General features: G+C 39.2%; 1 protein-coding gene across 1 annotated transcript in view; it reads left to right on the forward strand.

Annotated features, from left to right (window-relative positions):
• The window catches only part of NEK11 (NIMA related kinase 11), a 194,912-nt gene that overhangs the window by 36,270 nt on the left and 142,210 nt on the right, over positions 1-16,432 (forward strand). Inside the window, exons 4-8 of the mRNA XM_044678895.1 lie at positions 3,938-4,087; positions 4,187-4,265; positions 5,779-5,864; positions 12,222-12,341; positions 14,085-14,178. Coding sequence (XP_044534830.1) covers positions 3,938-4,087; positions 4,187-4,265; positions 5,779-5,864; positions 12,222-12,341; positions 14,085-14,178 — 529 coding nt within the window. The remainder of the gene's footprint in view (positions 1-3,937; positions 4,088-4,186; positions 4,266-5,778; positions 5,865-12,221; positions 12,342-14,084; positions 14,179-16,432) is intronic.

A 16,432-nucleotide genomic window follows, 5' to 3' on the forward strand; every position in this document is an offset into this window, starting at 1 on the left:
CCCTGTTGGATCATGTCATTCCAATGCTGTCAATGTTGGATTTTTTTTCTTTGACAAAGATACTTGAGTGCTTTGCCATTTCCTTCTCCAATGGATTCAGGCAAACAGTTTTAAGTGACTTGTCCAGAGTCACACAACTAGGAAGTGTCTGAGGCTGGATTTGAATTCAGATTTTCTTGACTCCAGGCCCAGTAGTCTATTCACTGCACCACCCAGCTGCTTCCAGATTTGAATTTAGGTCCTTTCAATCCAAGTTCACTTTTCTTTTGTCCATGCCACAGTACCTGCAGCATCCATGTGACTAGAGCATCAATTAGAACATTATTGCATCCATATAGAGAATATGCCTCTTGGAGCTGTGATGGATGAATAGAAATTCTAGGAGTGTCTGCCCAGTTATTTTAGTAATGCAAAGAATATCAGATGGGTCTGAATATAGAGGACATTTTCCCCAAACACATAGGTGGGGACGATCATTTTGCTCTTGGCAAGATAAGAACAATTTGAGACAAAGAACTAGAGACATGGACAATGACTGAAACATCATTATTTAAATGGAAAGAAATGCAAAATCAGCAACAACAGCAAACAAACCCAAACCCAGACACCTTTCATAGCATACAATCTTATGCAGTCATTTTTGTGAAATTAATTTCCAGTGCTGCTTCTTTTACATTAGCTCTCATAGGGTATGGCTTAAAGGAATGGTCTGTATTTGGACTGATGCTATATGTTTGTTCATTGTGGATAAGAGTTTATTTTTTTCCCCAGTCTTAGCAATATTTTCTTAGTGACATTTAATCATTATATTTTTAAAAATAATAGCAAGAAAAATCATTGCTCTCCTTAGTCAATTTCTTTATAAATCACATTTTCGGTATGCCAGAATTTCTTTAACATCGATTGTTTGAAATCAATTTAATAGCAATTCATATAAAGTGCCCTCACTAGCCTACTATTCATAACTCTGACAATTTGTACCATGAAGACTGTTTATCTTTGCCATCTACCTCTAGTTCTCTATGCTTTTCTCCCCCACGATAATGTCACAGTATTTTCTTTGTTTATAAAAAATTCACAGTCATTTCTGTGACAGCATTTTTAAGTGCAAGAGCAAACATTCATTCTCATTACTTTAAGACATAAACTTGTTCTTTTTATTCTTTTAGTAATCAGTCTTGCCTGGGACGTTTCCACAAACAAATCCCAAATGTATACTTTGTGAAGCAGGACAGGGATCACTGTACTTTGACTTTCTCATTGTAATTTGGACTGCTCGCCACCAGGGAGGGGCTGCTACCTAAACTGTGGCCTTGAGGTCTGAACAACTAGGATTTCCATAGATCTCACAGAGGATATATTGTACGTTCCCTCTTTTTTTTTTTTTCTTAATGCTTTTCCTATAAAGATTTTTTTAATGCTTTCCTATAAAGATAGAAAACCTAATTATTCAGTCACCATGGCAAAGGACTTTGATCTTAAATGCTGTTATTTTCTTCTAGCAAATCCTAGACTTTTTGTTGCTATTACTTATTGGTCTCTAGCTACCACCATATATCCTTCTGGAACTGGGTATCCTCATTTCTACTCCAGTTTGTAGAAGGGGATTTCCCCCCTTACCTTGCTGAAAACAACATTCTCCTCCTCCTCTTAAAAAAAAAGTTCTTGTCTTCTGTCTTAGAATCAATACTATGTATTGGTTTCAAATGTATTATTTTAAAAGCAGAAGAGCTTCAAGGGCCAGGCAATGAGGGTTAAGTGGTTTGCCCAGGGTCACCCAGCTAGGAAATATCTAAGGTCAAATCTGAACCCAGAAGCCCTCATCTCCAGGTTGGGGCTCTCAATTTACTTAGTGTGTCCCATTTCCTCTTTTTTTTTTTTCCTTAAAAATTTCTCCTCCTTATATAACTTAAATGAATTCACTTCAAAGCATGATGACATCAATCAGTTGATTAAAAAGTAGGAAAAGATGTACAGGTCTTTATAATCAATTCCAGCATTCTGTGTATTCAGTTTTTAGTCAATTCCAGTATTCACACCCTGAAAATGAGACTAGAGATCTAGGTTTTTCCACTTTCCTTCTCTTGGGCTAATCCCTGACTTTTTGATCTAGACTCCAACCAGGCCACTAGATGTATTCTCAATCTCAAGCCAGTCTACTCTGTATTTTTCTTGAATGTTCTGATTTATATATATATTGACTCTCCCTGTTAGAATGGAAACTCCTTGAGGGCAAAGACTGTTTTTGTTTTCTCATTGTATCCTCAGCATCTGGCTTGACAAAGAGAATGCTGGTTGATTGATAGATTGACTGGGGAAGCTGTGGGAATCTCATTTTTTCTGTAATTTTCTTTCCCAGTGGGATAAGCTCCCAACATGGGGCTTGCTGTCAGACTAATTTCATCATCTTCTTTTGTCTTCTCTCGTGTGTAGTCCTCTCCTCAGGGTTCTGATTCTGGATAGTGTACCTCATTTATTGGTAGGGTTTGGGCTAGTAAATGTTTAATAACCAGCTACCCGAAGGAAAAAAAAATGTAATGACACAATTTAAAGTTTAATATTCATCATTAAATGTTTTCTCTGTCACTTTCTCCATCGCTCAAGTCTAGATGATTCAACAAAACAATAAAACAAGCCCTGATTTGTTGCCGTTTTTGATTCCCAAGGTAGAAATCTTCACACTGAAAATTTAACAATTGTCTCTCAGGAAACAATTTGAAGCAACTCCAACACACCACTGAGTAGGGCTATGACAATAGGTATGCCCTGATCTCAACTATCAACTGATGACTTTCTTTAGTATTTTTTGTTCCTCTTCTAATTCTCCTCCTACCCAAGACTAATAGACCATGTTCAAATGTGATCTCGGATACTTCCTCGCTGGGCAACCCCCATTGCCCAGTCCTTACCACTCTTCTGCCTTGAAAATGATACTTAGTATTGGTTCTAAGACAGAAATTAAAGGTTTCAAAAAAGAAAGAGTGTCTCAAGACTTGTGGGCGTATTAATACTCTCACCACCTCCCTCATGGGAGTATTCTAAAGATCAAATAGCTAAATGGTAAAGAGCTTATGAAAGATAAAGGATTTCTTATGGGCTAATGATTTGTTATTATTATTTTGACTATTATTACTATGATAAATAACCAGAGCAGTAAATATGTTTTTCTGTTCTGTTTTCCTTGTGGACAGGGGAAGGAGAGATACTGGTTTTATGTATGTTCTAAGTACTGGCTTCATTATTGCAACTTACAATATTATAATGACTAATGCTGGTCAAATCTCTTTAAGAAGATTTCCTTATGGCACAGACCTGCTCTCTTTCAGGATTGCTTCCAAGTAGTTTTGGACAAATGCAAGACTTGAGTATTCTGTCATCCTCAAAGCGGAACTTTTCTTATAGGATGGTAGAACTATGATTTCATCAGTGTGGAGATCTCTAAGTGAGAAAATTCCCTTCGCTGATGCAGACAAGCACTTCTTCTTTAATTTGCAGTTTTAAAAAATGGCCTGGGAGCATTGACAAATCGAATAACTGTCCGTAGATGCTTAGCCAGCATATACCAAGAGGAGGGCTGGAACCTTGATTTTCCTGACTCTAAAGCCATTCCTTTACCCATTATGCCCAGCTGTGTCTTAAATGGACATTAGAACATTCGGTGTCCATGGAAGTAGTGATCTGCTTGTAAGAAGGACGTGACACATGTATAAACTAGATCAAATCGCTTACTGTCTTGGGGTATAGGGAGAGAATTTTGAACTCAGCATTTTAAAAAAATGAATATTTTTTGGGGGGGAACATTATTCTTATTTTTTAAACATTATTTATTTATTTTAAAATGGTTTTTCCATAGTAACATGATTCATGTTCTTTCCCTCCCCTGGGAAAAAATATTGTTAAAAAATAAAAAGTGAAATCTTTGCTTTTGTTCTTCTAGGTCACTGGCATGCATTTTGTATGAACTCTGCTGCTTGAATCATGCTTTTACTGGTCACAATTTCTTGTCTATTGTTTTAAAAATTGTTGAAGGCGAAACACCTTCTCTTCCTCCAAGATATCCACAGGAACTGAATGCCATCATGCAAAGGTAGAGGAAACCCAGGTTTTCTTTGTTCACAAGATTTTGGCTTCTCATTTATAGTTTCAGTGCTTTGAAAAAAAATGTTTTTCTTTTTAAACATTCTAGCATGTTGAACAAGAGTCCTTCACTGAGACCGTCAGCGATAGAAATTTTAAAAATCCCTTACCTCGATGAACAACTAAAGGTATTTATGTGAAAAAGATAGAGAATAACCCTTATTAGCATTTAAATAAGAGTCATGTGCCTTGAAGAAATGCTTTGAGAACAAGGTACAGGAGGAGTCACTGGGAATAGGAGAAATGAGATTACAAAGTAGAGATGGACATGACAGCTTCTGTGTGAGAGAGGATCCCCAGAGAACCCCTACGTGGAGGAAGTCAAGGTTTAAATTTTGTACACAAGCCAGAAAGTCATCCTATGGCATGGGTTTTAGTGTTATTACCAAAACAGTCAGCGAATATGCGTCTAGAAAGACAAGAGCAAATGGGGACTAGTGCTGAAATCTGGCATTTTCCTAGACCATCCTCGAGGGAGAGACTGCTTCTTTTTTTGTCTTTGTATTTCCAGCTTCTAGCATAGTACCTTGCATGTAGTTCACTCAAGGTGCCAGATAAATGTTTATGATTCAAATGTAATACTTTTATTTTTAAATCCTTACCTTCTGTCTTAAAACCTGTACTGTATATTGGCTGGTTCCAAGGCAGAAGAGCAGTAAGGGCTGGGCAATGGGCATTAAGTGGCCTGTCCAGGGTCACACAGCTTGGGGAGTGTCTGAGACCACATTTGAACTCAGGACCTCCCATCCCCCCATCCCCAGGCCTGGCTTTCTATCTACGGAGCTACCTAGCTGCCCCTGATTTAAATGTAATCTTGCTTTCTTATTATAGACCTTAGTGATCCTGCCAATAAATTAGGTGAATTTATTTTATTTTGTTTTATTTTTAAAACCTTACCTTTTGTCTTAGGATTGATATGAGTATAAGTTGCAAGGTGGTAAAGGCTAGGCAATTGGAGTTAAGTGACTTGCCCAGGATCAGTCACAAAACTAGGACATATCTGATACTCTATCCACTGAGCCATCTAATTGCCTCATGCATTTATTTTAGAATGTAGCTCCTTGAGGGCAAGAACTATTTTTTCCCTTTTTAGATTGTAGCTCAAGAGTTTAGCACATTGTCTCTCACAAAGAGAGAAGTACTTCATAAATGCCTATTGGTTGATTTCTTTTGTTTCCGCACATGGCAAATGAAGAGCTGGATTTTCCATGGGGAAAAGGAAGCTCTTTAGGAGTTATTTGGTCCTTAATTTTTCGGGTTAGAGTCTATGTGGCTGGGCAGCATATTGGACCCAAGTGGACATTCAAGAGACCTTTTGTCTTCCAAAAACTATGATTGCACTCCCATCTCATCTACAAAATGGTGCCCGTGCTTTGACTGATGAAATGAAATTTTTAAGGGTGAAGTTAGCAGCTATTGTCTTATTAATGTTGTCTAAGACACACCTCTTCATTAAAAAAGGAGGAAAAAATGAAGAGTCACTACATTCCCAGGCTTTTGCTTTGGCTAATGATGTTTTGTTAGTCTTGGATGGTTTGGGGGTTGGAGGTGAAGTAGATGAAAATGTCACATGACAATCTCGTGCCCTTTCGTCCCTCCAGAAGGATCATTAACTTTGTCAGCTCTGCTGTTCTTTTCTAGCTCATGATGTGTAAATATTCCAACGTGACTCTGGAAGACAAGAACTTGAACTGTCAGATGGAATCAGCTCATCTCATTAATGCCATGTGAGTAAATTGGTTTTTGGTTAAAAAAAAAAAAGCAGCAATTTGGGCTGGAAGGTTGTTAAATACATTTATCTTTAGAAATCTACGAATGCTCAGCTTGTTGTAGGAGGGATCCTGGAGTCCATGTGCCAAGGAGCAGGGATGGTTTGGTGACTCTGTGTCCCAAAGCCCTTTTCCTCAGTGGAAGCAAATGGCGGTCATAAAAACTAAAACCAGTATACAACCCACCCGTCTGCATGGTGTCATGTTTATATGTAGACTGAGAAATTAATGCCCAGAGCATTTAGTGATAATTTCACCATTAGGCCTTCCATACAGAGAACACAAATGACTTTCATTTATTGTTTGCTTAATGTAAATTATTATCTGTAAGCCTCCTTTTAAAAAAACCCTATGATTTATGGAAAAGATGCTACCCACATTCAGGGGAAGAATTGTGGGAGTGGAAACACAGAAGAAAAACAACCGCTTGAACACATGGGTTGATGCAGGCATGGTTGGGGATGTAGACCCAAACGACCACACCAATGCAACTATCAATAATATGTAAATAAGTCTTGATTGATCACACATGTTAAAACCAGTGGAAATGCACATTGGATATGGGGGGGCAGCGGGGGAAGGGGGGGGGGAAGGGAAAGTAAAAACAAGAATCATGTAACCATGGGAAATTTTTCTAAAAAAAAAATATTAAAAAAATATCAAAAAAAAAATTTAAATCCCTATGAGAATTGATGGAACATTTTTTTTAGAAAATCTTCCCCTCCCCATAATATACATACTCTGAAATATGAACTGAAGAATGGGTGCTTTTAAAAGTCTTTAATTGTGACTTGTCTTAGATTTTCACCATATGTCACCCCAGATTTCTGATTTATTGAGAGAAGGATTAGTCTTGTGATTTCATAAATCTAATTTCTTTTCCATGTGATAATAGCACTTCCAATGCTTAAAGACATTTAAAGACAGCTCTTCCATCTTCTATATCTCCACCCAAGTCTGTCCTTCTTCAGGCTGACCAGTTCTAGTTTTTTCAACCTATTCTTATCTGTCATGATCTAGAAGCCTATCACATCCCACTTGCCCTCCTCCAGATCAGAGTCCTAGAATTTCAGCGAAAGGACAACCAGGGCAGCCTACCCCTGAAAGAGTTCCCCCTGTAACATAATGGGCAAATAGTCAATCACGCTGCCTAGCTTATCAGTGCTCTTCCTAAGACATGGCTCTCAGAACCTAAAATAATACTCCACTTTTGGTCTGTCCAAGGAAGAGTACAGTCACCCTATTTCCTTCACTTTCTTGACCATGTAAATATACTGGCGGCTCATTTTGAGCATGCCATTTACTAAAACCTGCAAATCTTTTTCATATTGGCCACTATCTATTTATACTTTCCCCATCTCTAGACCTACAATGTTGGGTTTTAAACTAGAGTATAAGATTTTAAATCCTAATTAAATTTCATCTTATTAGATTTAGTCTCAAATCATAGCCTGCCAAGATTTTTTGGCTCCCAACTCCAACTTCCAACATGGTAGCTATCCCCTATGGCTTTGTGCTAGCATCAGATTTGATTAGCATGTCATCTATGGCTTTATCCAAACTCTGTCCTGTTCTGTTTGCATATTTTGAGTAATCATCACAAGTATGAGTTTAATATTGGTAAAGCACTTAGCATCATGCTTGCCACACAGTAGGTACTTGATAAATGTACATTCCTTTCCCTTGCTCTACTGATATTGGTATTCCATCCATCCATGAATGAGAATAGAAAGAGGGATCAGAGAGAATTCACTCTTTTTATTTTGCAAATGAAGAAACTGAAGCCCACGCCTCTATCTGAATCCCTTCTTTTAAAATTTTTTAATTTTTAATTTAATTTAATGAGATATTTAATATATGATATTTAATATATACATATTTAATAATAAAATATTTATTTTATTTAATGAGAAAATTTAGAAACCTTCTTTCCCCCCAACTTGAACAGCTATAGTATTTACTATGGAATCACCAACTATTAGAGCTAGAAGGAATTTTGGTGATCATTGAACTTCCTTATACAGAGGAAAACACATTAGGTGACTTGATTGAGATCACAGTGAATATTTGGAAACAAAACTTGGCATGTTTCTACTAGGGCTCCTGAATCTTAGTCTCCTTCCCATGCTAGCATGTTTGCCAAGAATGCTCATATCTAAATGCTGAAATGACATGACCCTGTGAGACATGTCTGCTGAGGTTGGGCCATTCAGCTTTGACTTTCTAGAGACTTCTTAGGGGACAGCTACATAGGCTTCGACCACAAAGCCCATTTTTCTCAGTTGTCATCCCCAGGAACTCAGAGTGACTAATACAATCAAAGGCTTTCCTATAAATACAATAACTCTGCTCACATAGTAGCAATTTCTTTAGCATGCATAACACCACCCTGGTGGGAAAGATTTGGACAGTGTTATATTGAGGGGAGAGTGTTTGTTTTATGGCCATTGTGCTATGAAGATTTTTTTCTGTATTGCTTGCATATAAAACATTCAAATATAATATAAAATATAAAACCAAACCAAACCAAAACATTTCTATATGAGGTGCAGATTGAGACTCTTTTAAGTAAGTTAGGAAGGAGAAAGGAAAGAGAAAAAACTTGAAATCAAGCTAGGTTTCTACAGTCAGAAGTGGAGAAAAAAGACCTGATTCTGTTGCTTTATTGAAATTGGGAGTATTTTTTTGGCCTGAATTTTCTAAGTAATTGAGTCATTTTCAGTCCTTTGGATTTAGTGCCTGGAAAGTGAAGCTATCCAGTCTTTAAAATGTTTAGAGTCTAGGGACCAGCGTTCAATATTGGGCCCTCCAATGATTCCACCCAAGGCGACACAGGCTCTGACTTTCCTGTCCTCGCTTAGACTAGCTATAGATTTGGATTCTGCTTCCTTTACCCACCTGAGGGGATATTTTAGGACTTTCCCAGAAATAAGTCTATTTGACTGTATCCATAGTTTTTTGTTTTTTTTTTTTTTTTAAACCCTTACCTTCCGTCTTGTAGTCAATACTGTGTATTGGCTCCAAGGCAGAAGAGTGGTAAGGGTAGGCAATGGGGGTCAAGTGACTTGCCCAGGGTCACACAGCTGGGAAGTGTCTGAGACCAGATTTGAACCTAGGACTGTATCCATAGTTTTGTAGGAACAGATTAATGTAAACAAATCAAATCCCAAAATAGTTACCAAATCTCATTTTTCCCTACCAAGCCTTCTATCAGATCTCTGAAGACCTATATGAATTTTCTTTTCTCTGTATGGTCCATGATATTATAACTGTTGTTATATATACTAAGGGAAAGCAACCTAAGACTCTTTAACTTTCATTTGTAGGTTCCAGGTTGGTTCCTGGATAGTGGTGTAGGTGTGAATTGTAGGGCACCAAACAGAGTTTTTCAGAGTCTCTCTATTGCATCACACTGTCCACATGAATGTTGTCCCCAAACACCATGAGCTATCTTTTCTTTCTCTTTTAATTTCCTGACCTTTGGTCTCCCCATCTGCTAAGTTAGGATTCTTATATTTTGGGGGGTTTGTATTGGGGCACATCTGAGGCTTGCCAGGAATGAATATCCATTTAGAGAGAAACTTGAGTTTCTATTCACATGAAAATTAATCTAGGCAGCCTAGGGTAAAACGCTACTTTCTTGGGTCTACCCTGAAGAAAACCATAATGGACCAAAGATCTCAAGGAGTATTTGAGTTCTAGAGCCTGGGTTCAATCTAGGGCTAATAAGACTATGCATCCTTAGATAAAGCCAACTTTCTGTGTAGACACATAATATGAGGGCTCTTTGCCCCCAAATGTCTTCCCCATAGTTAATTTGAAGTCTGAAGTTATTTGATGATTAGAGACTATTTGTGTCCTGGAACCCTTTGTCAGTCTGGTGAAGACCATGGATCCCTTCTCAAAATATTATTTGTAAATGCATAAAATATCCACGGTTACATAGGAAATTAGTTATATGGAAATATTTAATATTTAAACTTAAATGGACCCTAGGCTAAGATCCCCTTGATAACAGGTCTAGAAGTGATGGAGACCTTCCTGGGCCATGAAATCTAGTCCTAGATCAGTGGTTCCCAAACTTTTTTGGCCTACCACCCCCTTTCCAGAAAAAATATTACTTAGCGCCCCCTGGAAATTAATTTTTTAAAAACTTTAATAGCAATTAATAGGAACAATATATGTATTAATGTTTCTACCTTTTTCATAAAATATAGTAAAGAAAGGTGTAAATCAGAAACATTGAACTTTGAAATTATGAAACTATTTATTGAACACAGAAAAGAATGCAATACAAAAATAGTTAAAACATTTGAAATCCCAAACGCACCTGTGGCCATCACCGCTTCCCTGGATTGCTACAGCACCCACCAGGGGGCGGTGGTGCCCACTTTGGGAATCACTGCCCTAGATCATCGAATCCTCCCTGGTATTGTCCTGTCCTTGGGATTTTCTAGAACAATCTCTGCTCATATATTTAGAGCTGGAATGGACCAGAGAGATCTAGTTCAACCCTCTTATTTTACACATGAAAAAATTGAGGTCTAAAGAAGTCATACATGTAGCAAGGGGCAGAGACAGGATATGAGCCCAGGTTTTCAGTCTTCAAATCCAGTTCTCCTTGCTGCCCTTCTCCCACCTCCAACTCCCAAATCTATAGGAAATAAATTCTCCTTCATATTTTTAAGCCTGGTTTTCCCTGAGCTGTCATGATACTTGCCTTCCCTTGTCAACCCAAAAAGGGAGATGCTGATGAGTCCTATAATGGCTTAAAAGGCAGAACCTCAGTGGCCAGGACACAGGTACTGAGGGAAATTAAAATCTCTGAAAAGTCTCGATATAAAACTTGTATAAATTACCTTTAATAGTTATAAAGGGAAAGGGTCGTATATACCCTTTCTCTATCTGCTCTTTGAATAATCATCCTTCCCCTTTTTTATTTTTTTAAATTAGGTTTATTATTAAATAATAGAGACATCCCTAATTAGATGTTTTTCTCTGGCTTGTCAGATGGTTTTCCAAGGTCATTCATGACACTTCTAGTATTTTAGTTTCTCTTTTACCCAGACAGAAAACCAGTAACTATCCTATTTTTAAAATACTTTATGAATTCTCATAGACATGAAAGGTGTCAGGGTCATAAAAGTGGGACTAAGTCTGGGGAATAGCTGGATAGTCAGTTAATAATCAACAATAGGTAAGAATCCAATTGTTTGCTATATTTCGTCATATGAAAGTACTTATTCTAGAGAGCTACTGTTGTTAGATGGCACTGTGGACTTGGAGTCAGAAAAACCTGGGTTCAAATTCTTTCTCAGGGACTTACTAGTTTTGTGGCCCAGGGCCAAACCTTTAGCTTCTTGCGCTCCTGTTCTGTAAACTGAGTGGGTTGGACCTCAGTGGTCTCTAAGACCCCTTCTAGCAATAAATGGATGATTTTATGATCAAAGATAAGGGCAGGTAGGTGGCTCCATAGTTCATAGAGTACCAGTTGGAGTCATGAAAAGTCATCTTCGTGAGTTCAAATCCAGCCTCAGACACTTGGGCAAATCACTTAATCCCTTTTGCCTCAGTTTCCTCATCTATACAATGAGCCTGAAAAGGAAATGGCAAACCATTCCAGTATCTCTTCCAAGAAAACTCCAAATGGGATCATGAAGAGTTGAACATCAATGAAAAAAAAGGTCAAAGATCTTACCTTGAGTGGATTTATTCAGTCACACAATTTGTGTTGCTAATTAATCGTTGATTGTAGTCCCAAAAAAGTCTAGTGAAAATGTTATGCCCTATGTAATAGCAAAGTAACATAAAATAAAATTATATTTTACAACCCCCCCCAAAAAAAACAACCTAGGATTATATTTCTATAAATTTCCCAGTTCTTGTAGACTGCTGCCTGGGTACCCCCAAGTAACTGTAATTGTCTCGACTAATCTCTCCCTTTACTAAGTGCTTACTCTATCTTGTAAAGGATATAAGATATAAATGTTCATTAGCCCATGTATTTTGCTGCTGACAAGCTCTGAAATCATGAATTATAAAAGCTTGTCATTAACAACAAAATGAGCAGGTATTTGGATAGTTTACATAATTTGCTTTTAAATAAAAGTCTGATTTGACAATGATTGCCTATTAGGGCTCTCCTGGTTGGCTCATTACCCAACTCCACAGTTAGTTTTTTTGCCTTGACTGTCCTCAGATGTTTCAGCTCTCTCTGTGACATAATGAAGCGAACGCAAAATATCTGTTTATTTGTTCCCACCACGTTTGGCTTGGAAATGTGGGTAAATTGTGGGGGCCTTTTATTATTTATAGGCAGAGGAAGATCCATCTGCAAACCCTGCGGGAGCTGTCTGAAGTACAGAAAATGACTCCGCGAGAGAGGATGAGACTAAGGAAGCTCCATGCGGCTGATGAGAAAGAAAAGAAGCTAAAGTAAGACGTCTCTCTCTGGATAGCTTAGCCCTTGTAGAGAACAGGCCAAAAGAATCACAATGAATATCATTTGAGAGCCTAGCAGCAGGCAGATCGACTAATAGGGGAATTAGAATAAATATTGCAACCAGAACCTTTTTTTTCCAGGTCACTGGTCAGGCAGGGGCTGAGAGGTGGCCTCTTTGCAGTAGTTTTAGTAAGTCATAAGAAGTTTATTAAGTGGTTTTTAAATCATAGTAAGCAATAATAATTACTGCTAGTAGTAGTAGTAGTAGTAGTAGTAGTAGTAGTAGTAGTAGTAGTAGTAGTAGTAGTAGTAGAAAAACTTCTCTTCTTATGCCTCCAGGTCTCTTCCTTATACCCTTTACAGGGATTGGGGGGGAGACTAACCCCAGGAGAGTACCAGGCAGCCAAATCCTGTTCTGGTGGAGTTTGGAGAAGAGAGAAGTGATGGGCTCCCCTTTTCCTGGCAGAACTGTCCCCCCACAAGATTTGGGGGAACTGGCAGGCCCTGAGAAGAACTTGTTGACTTAAGAGGAGGAAATTGGAAAGGAGAGGACTTTTTGGGTGTGAAATGAAGCCTTTCAAGAAGCTTGTGCTCAGGCCATGTGGCTCATTTGCCCCTGTTTGAAGGCAATAATTATAGGGAAACTCCCATTCCGAGTGACCTCTGGCTCTCAGGTTTTCAGAAGCCGGCCAGTCAGCTTGTGAATTATCTCAGGCCTTAATTTCAGCCTCGCCTCCCTTCTGTTGTCCAAGTTTGGGCTGCTTCTTTGCAGTTTATCACCTTGGATGATGGAAGCCAAGCAAGGAAGACAGAGAAAAGGAAGGTCCATCTCCACACCTTTCATTCCTTGTCAGTCTCTCTGGTAAAGAGATTTAGGATTAGGAAGGATGAGTTGCAGCTGGTGGCCAAGAGGGAGCTGAGGAATGGTCTGTCAGTTTCATGTATTCTGGCCCCCATTTTCTGTCCAGTGCAGGATTATTGAGCGAAGGAGGTATTGCCTAATCTTACCCCAAAATACCTCTTCTTTAAAAAGAAAGGAAGGAAAGATGGAACGGAAGAAAGAAGGAAAGAGAAAGAAGGAGATAAAGTAGAGAGAAGGAAAGAAAAATGGAAAAAATAGAGAAAGAAGGAAAGAAAGATAGAAAGAAGGTAAGAAAAATGGAAGGAGAGAAAGAAAGAAAATGTAAAAGAAGAAAGAAAAAATAAAGAAGGGAAAAATGGAAAGAAAGAAAAAGACTTTAGTGTCAGTATTTATTGCTTGGTCCTAGATCATCTCCTTAAATCCTAAGAGAGTTGCCTGAGGAACCTGGAGGATAATTGACTTGCCCAGGACCATAGACATAAATTAATAAATGCCAGAAGCAAGCATTGAACGATAGACTTTCTTTAAAACTCCCAAACCATCACTGTATTGCCACTATTGCTGGATTCTCCTCTGGGTTTGAGCGGCATAAAAGGCTAGTAAGGATGCCAGGAGCATCTTCTGTTTCTCTTCCAAAGGAAGAAGAAGGAAATAGTCTCTCCTTCCTCCGGGATGCCACAAGAACGGTGGGGCAGAGATTAGGAGGTTGAAGAGTAGGCAGATGGAGAGGCTTTGTCCAGGCTCATTGCCCATTTTGGCAGCCAGAAATCCCCTCTGTGTTCATGGAGAAAAACAGACTTGGCTTATGTGAAACGTTATCATTTTGACCTGTGTGGATTATGCTTAAGTCTATGCACACACTGTTGATTTGTAGGAAATTAGCTGAAGAAAAATATGAGGAGAACACCAAGAGAATGCAGGAACTGCGATCCCGGAATGTTCCGCAGTCGAGCATCGAGGCGCTCCGGGTGAGTTTTCTTGAAGTTTTACTCTGCACGTTGCCCCTCTGTTCTTGGTTCCCCTCCACTTTCAGGCACCATTTTGGATTCTCTTGGTTCGCCACCTGCCAGGGAGAAGCATCAAAGTCTGTCTAAATGGCTTCTTGATCCAGGCCAGCCTAGGCTAGTTGCTGAGTATAATAGAGCTGACTGTCCCCGGGTCCCACAAATGCAGAACTCCATATTCTTCAAGGCATGTCCCTCCTCCCACCCGGCCCCACAGGATTGCAGAGGGAGGGGCGGAAGGCATCACGGAGATGAGGAAAGCGAGGCTCAGTCACAAAGCTGGCACCTTCCAGAAGCAGGCTATGGACCCACATCCTCTGAATTCACAGCTTTTTTTTTTTTTGTACTAAATATTTTATACTTCCCATTGATGATGATGATGATGATGATGATGATGATGATGGTGATGAGAGCATTTATGTAACTGTGGTTGTGTCTTAGTCATGTCTGACTCTTTGGAACCTCAGTTGGGAATACTAGAGGGGTTGCCTTTTTTTCTTTGGATCCATTTTAAAAATTGTAAATGACTGCTCGCCGCCATGTCTTTGTACATGGTTGTGTAACTCCGCCTCTCGCTCCTTTTCCCCACACGCGTGGCGGGGAAAGCCGCTTTACTCAGGCTTTTTACTTTTGCTGTTTTTATTCCCTTCAAGTTATTATTAATAAATTTTATTAAACATGATAATTGGAATATTTGGATATTAATTTTAACCTTACAATTCTATTAATAAAAATAAAATAATTTTAAAATAAAACACTAAAAAATGGCCTTCAGGTAAAAGTAATATTTGCATGGAGTTCTATTGCCATGGAGGCACTTTGGGGTCTAGGAAGGATTCGTGTTAAAGTCTTCTATCCTCCCAGTCTGCCAGGCCCTTCCATTCCTTTGGGAGGCCCTGAGTCTCAAGGGTCAGCGTCTCGTGTACATTCCGATTCTCCTGGTGGGTAAGCCCACTTCGGATCCCTCGAGGGATCCTTTGTCCTGCGTGGGGCTGGCATTAGTCTAAAGGCCACAGCGGGCAGGCAGGCGCGTGGTCATGGCCCACCCTATTTCTGAGAAGAGGAGCTGGAGGGGAACGTTCAAGGTCACGGCTGATTTCTCCTCTTGCCGTGACTAATCCGGGGTCTTAAGTCTTCCGTATTCCTGAAAAGTCAGCATTTGCCCTAATGATCTCCAAGGCCTCCTCTTGCTCTTGGAATCTTTTTTCTCTTTTCCATTCCACAGTGGCGAGTGGTGCTCTCTGCTCTCTCCTCACCCATGTCCTCAGCTCCAAGTTCACGCACAAGATGGAGACCATCTGCTCCTCTCCCTGCCTGGCCAGGCTCAGCCACGCAAACACAAAGCACATTTAGCCGAATCCCAGCCACTCCACTCGAGATGGGCCACCAGTTCCTACTGAGGCAGACAAAGGAGGCTGATTCTCCATTCCCAGGAGTATAAAACCTCAAGCCGCCATCATGAGGCAATCAGAGGAACCCAAGCGCAGGGAGTGGTGGGATTCCATTCAAGTCAGGGAAGATTCTCACGTATATTCACTGGTCATTCCAGTGGTCCCTACCGGTATGTCCCACCAGCTCCGGGGGAAGGGATCGATCTGTTTGACCTGGCATGGGAGCAATTTACTCCTAAATGACGAGAATAGGAAAAAGACACAAACACACATATTTCCTGAGATTGGAAAATGAAAAGCAAAGACACTGAAATATTTGCTTTAAGGAATCTAATAAGCTACTTAATATTTTATTCTTGAAGCAACCCTGTGGCATCTGAAAATGCAGTTAATACTATAATTTTAAATACTGGTGCTTCTGAGGATTTATTTTTACTTTCTGGGTCTCTTATTTTTCTTCTTTGGAGATAAATATTTCTGTATTCTTTTTGTTTTCTGGTGTAATCATTATTTTTTAAATTCTTATTGTTTTTAAAACCCTAACCTTCTGTCTTAGAATCAATACTGTATATTGGTTCTAAGGCAGAAGAGCAGTAAAGGCAATGGGGGATAAGTGACTTGCCCAGGGTCACACAGCTAGGAAGTGTCTGAGGTCAAATTTGAACCCAGGTTCTCCTATCTCCAGTCTTGGTTCTCTATCCACTACCCAGCTACCCCCTTGGTGTAATCATTATTAAGAGAGAAGCTTTCTATAGTATGAATACCTACCATTATTGTATATATATATATATATATATATATATATATATATGCATACACTTCTCTGT

The sequence above is a fragment of the Gracilinanus agilis genome, chromosome 5, assembly GCF_016433145.1.
Source record: "Gracilinanus agilis isolate LMUSP501 chromosome 5, AgileGrace, whole genome shotgun sequence".
Lineage (NCBI taxonomy): Eukaryota > Metazoa > Chordata > Mammalia > Didelphimorphia > Didelphidae > Gracilinanus > Gracilinanus agilis.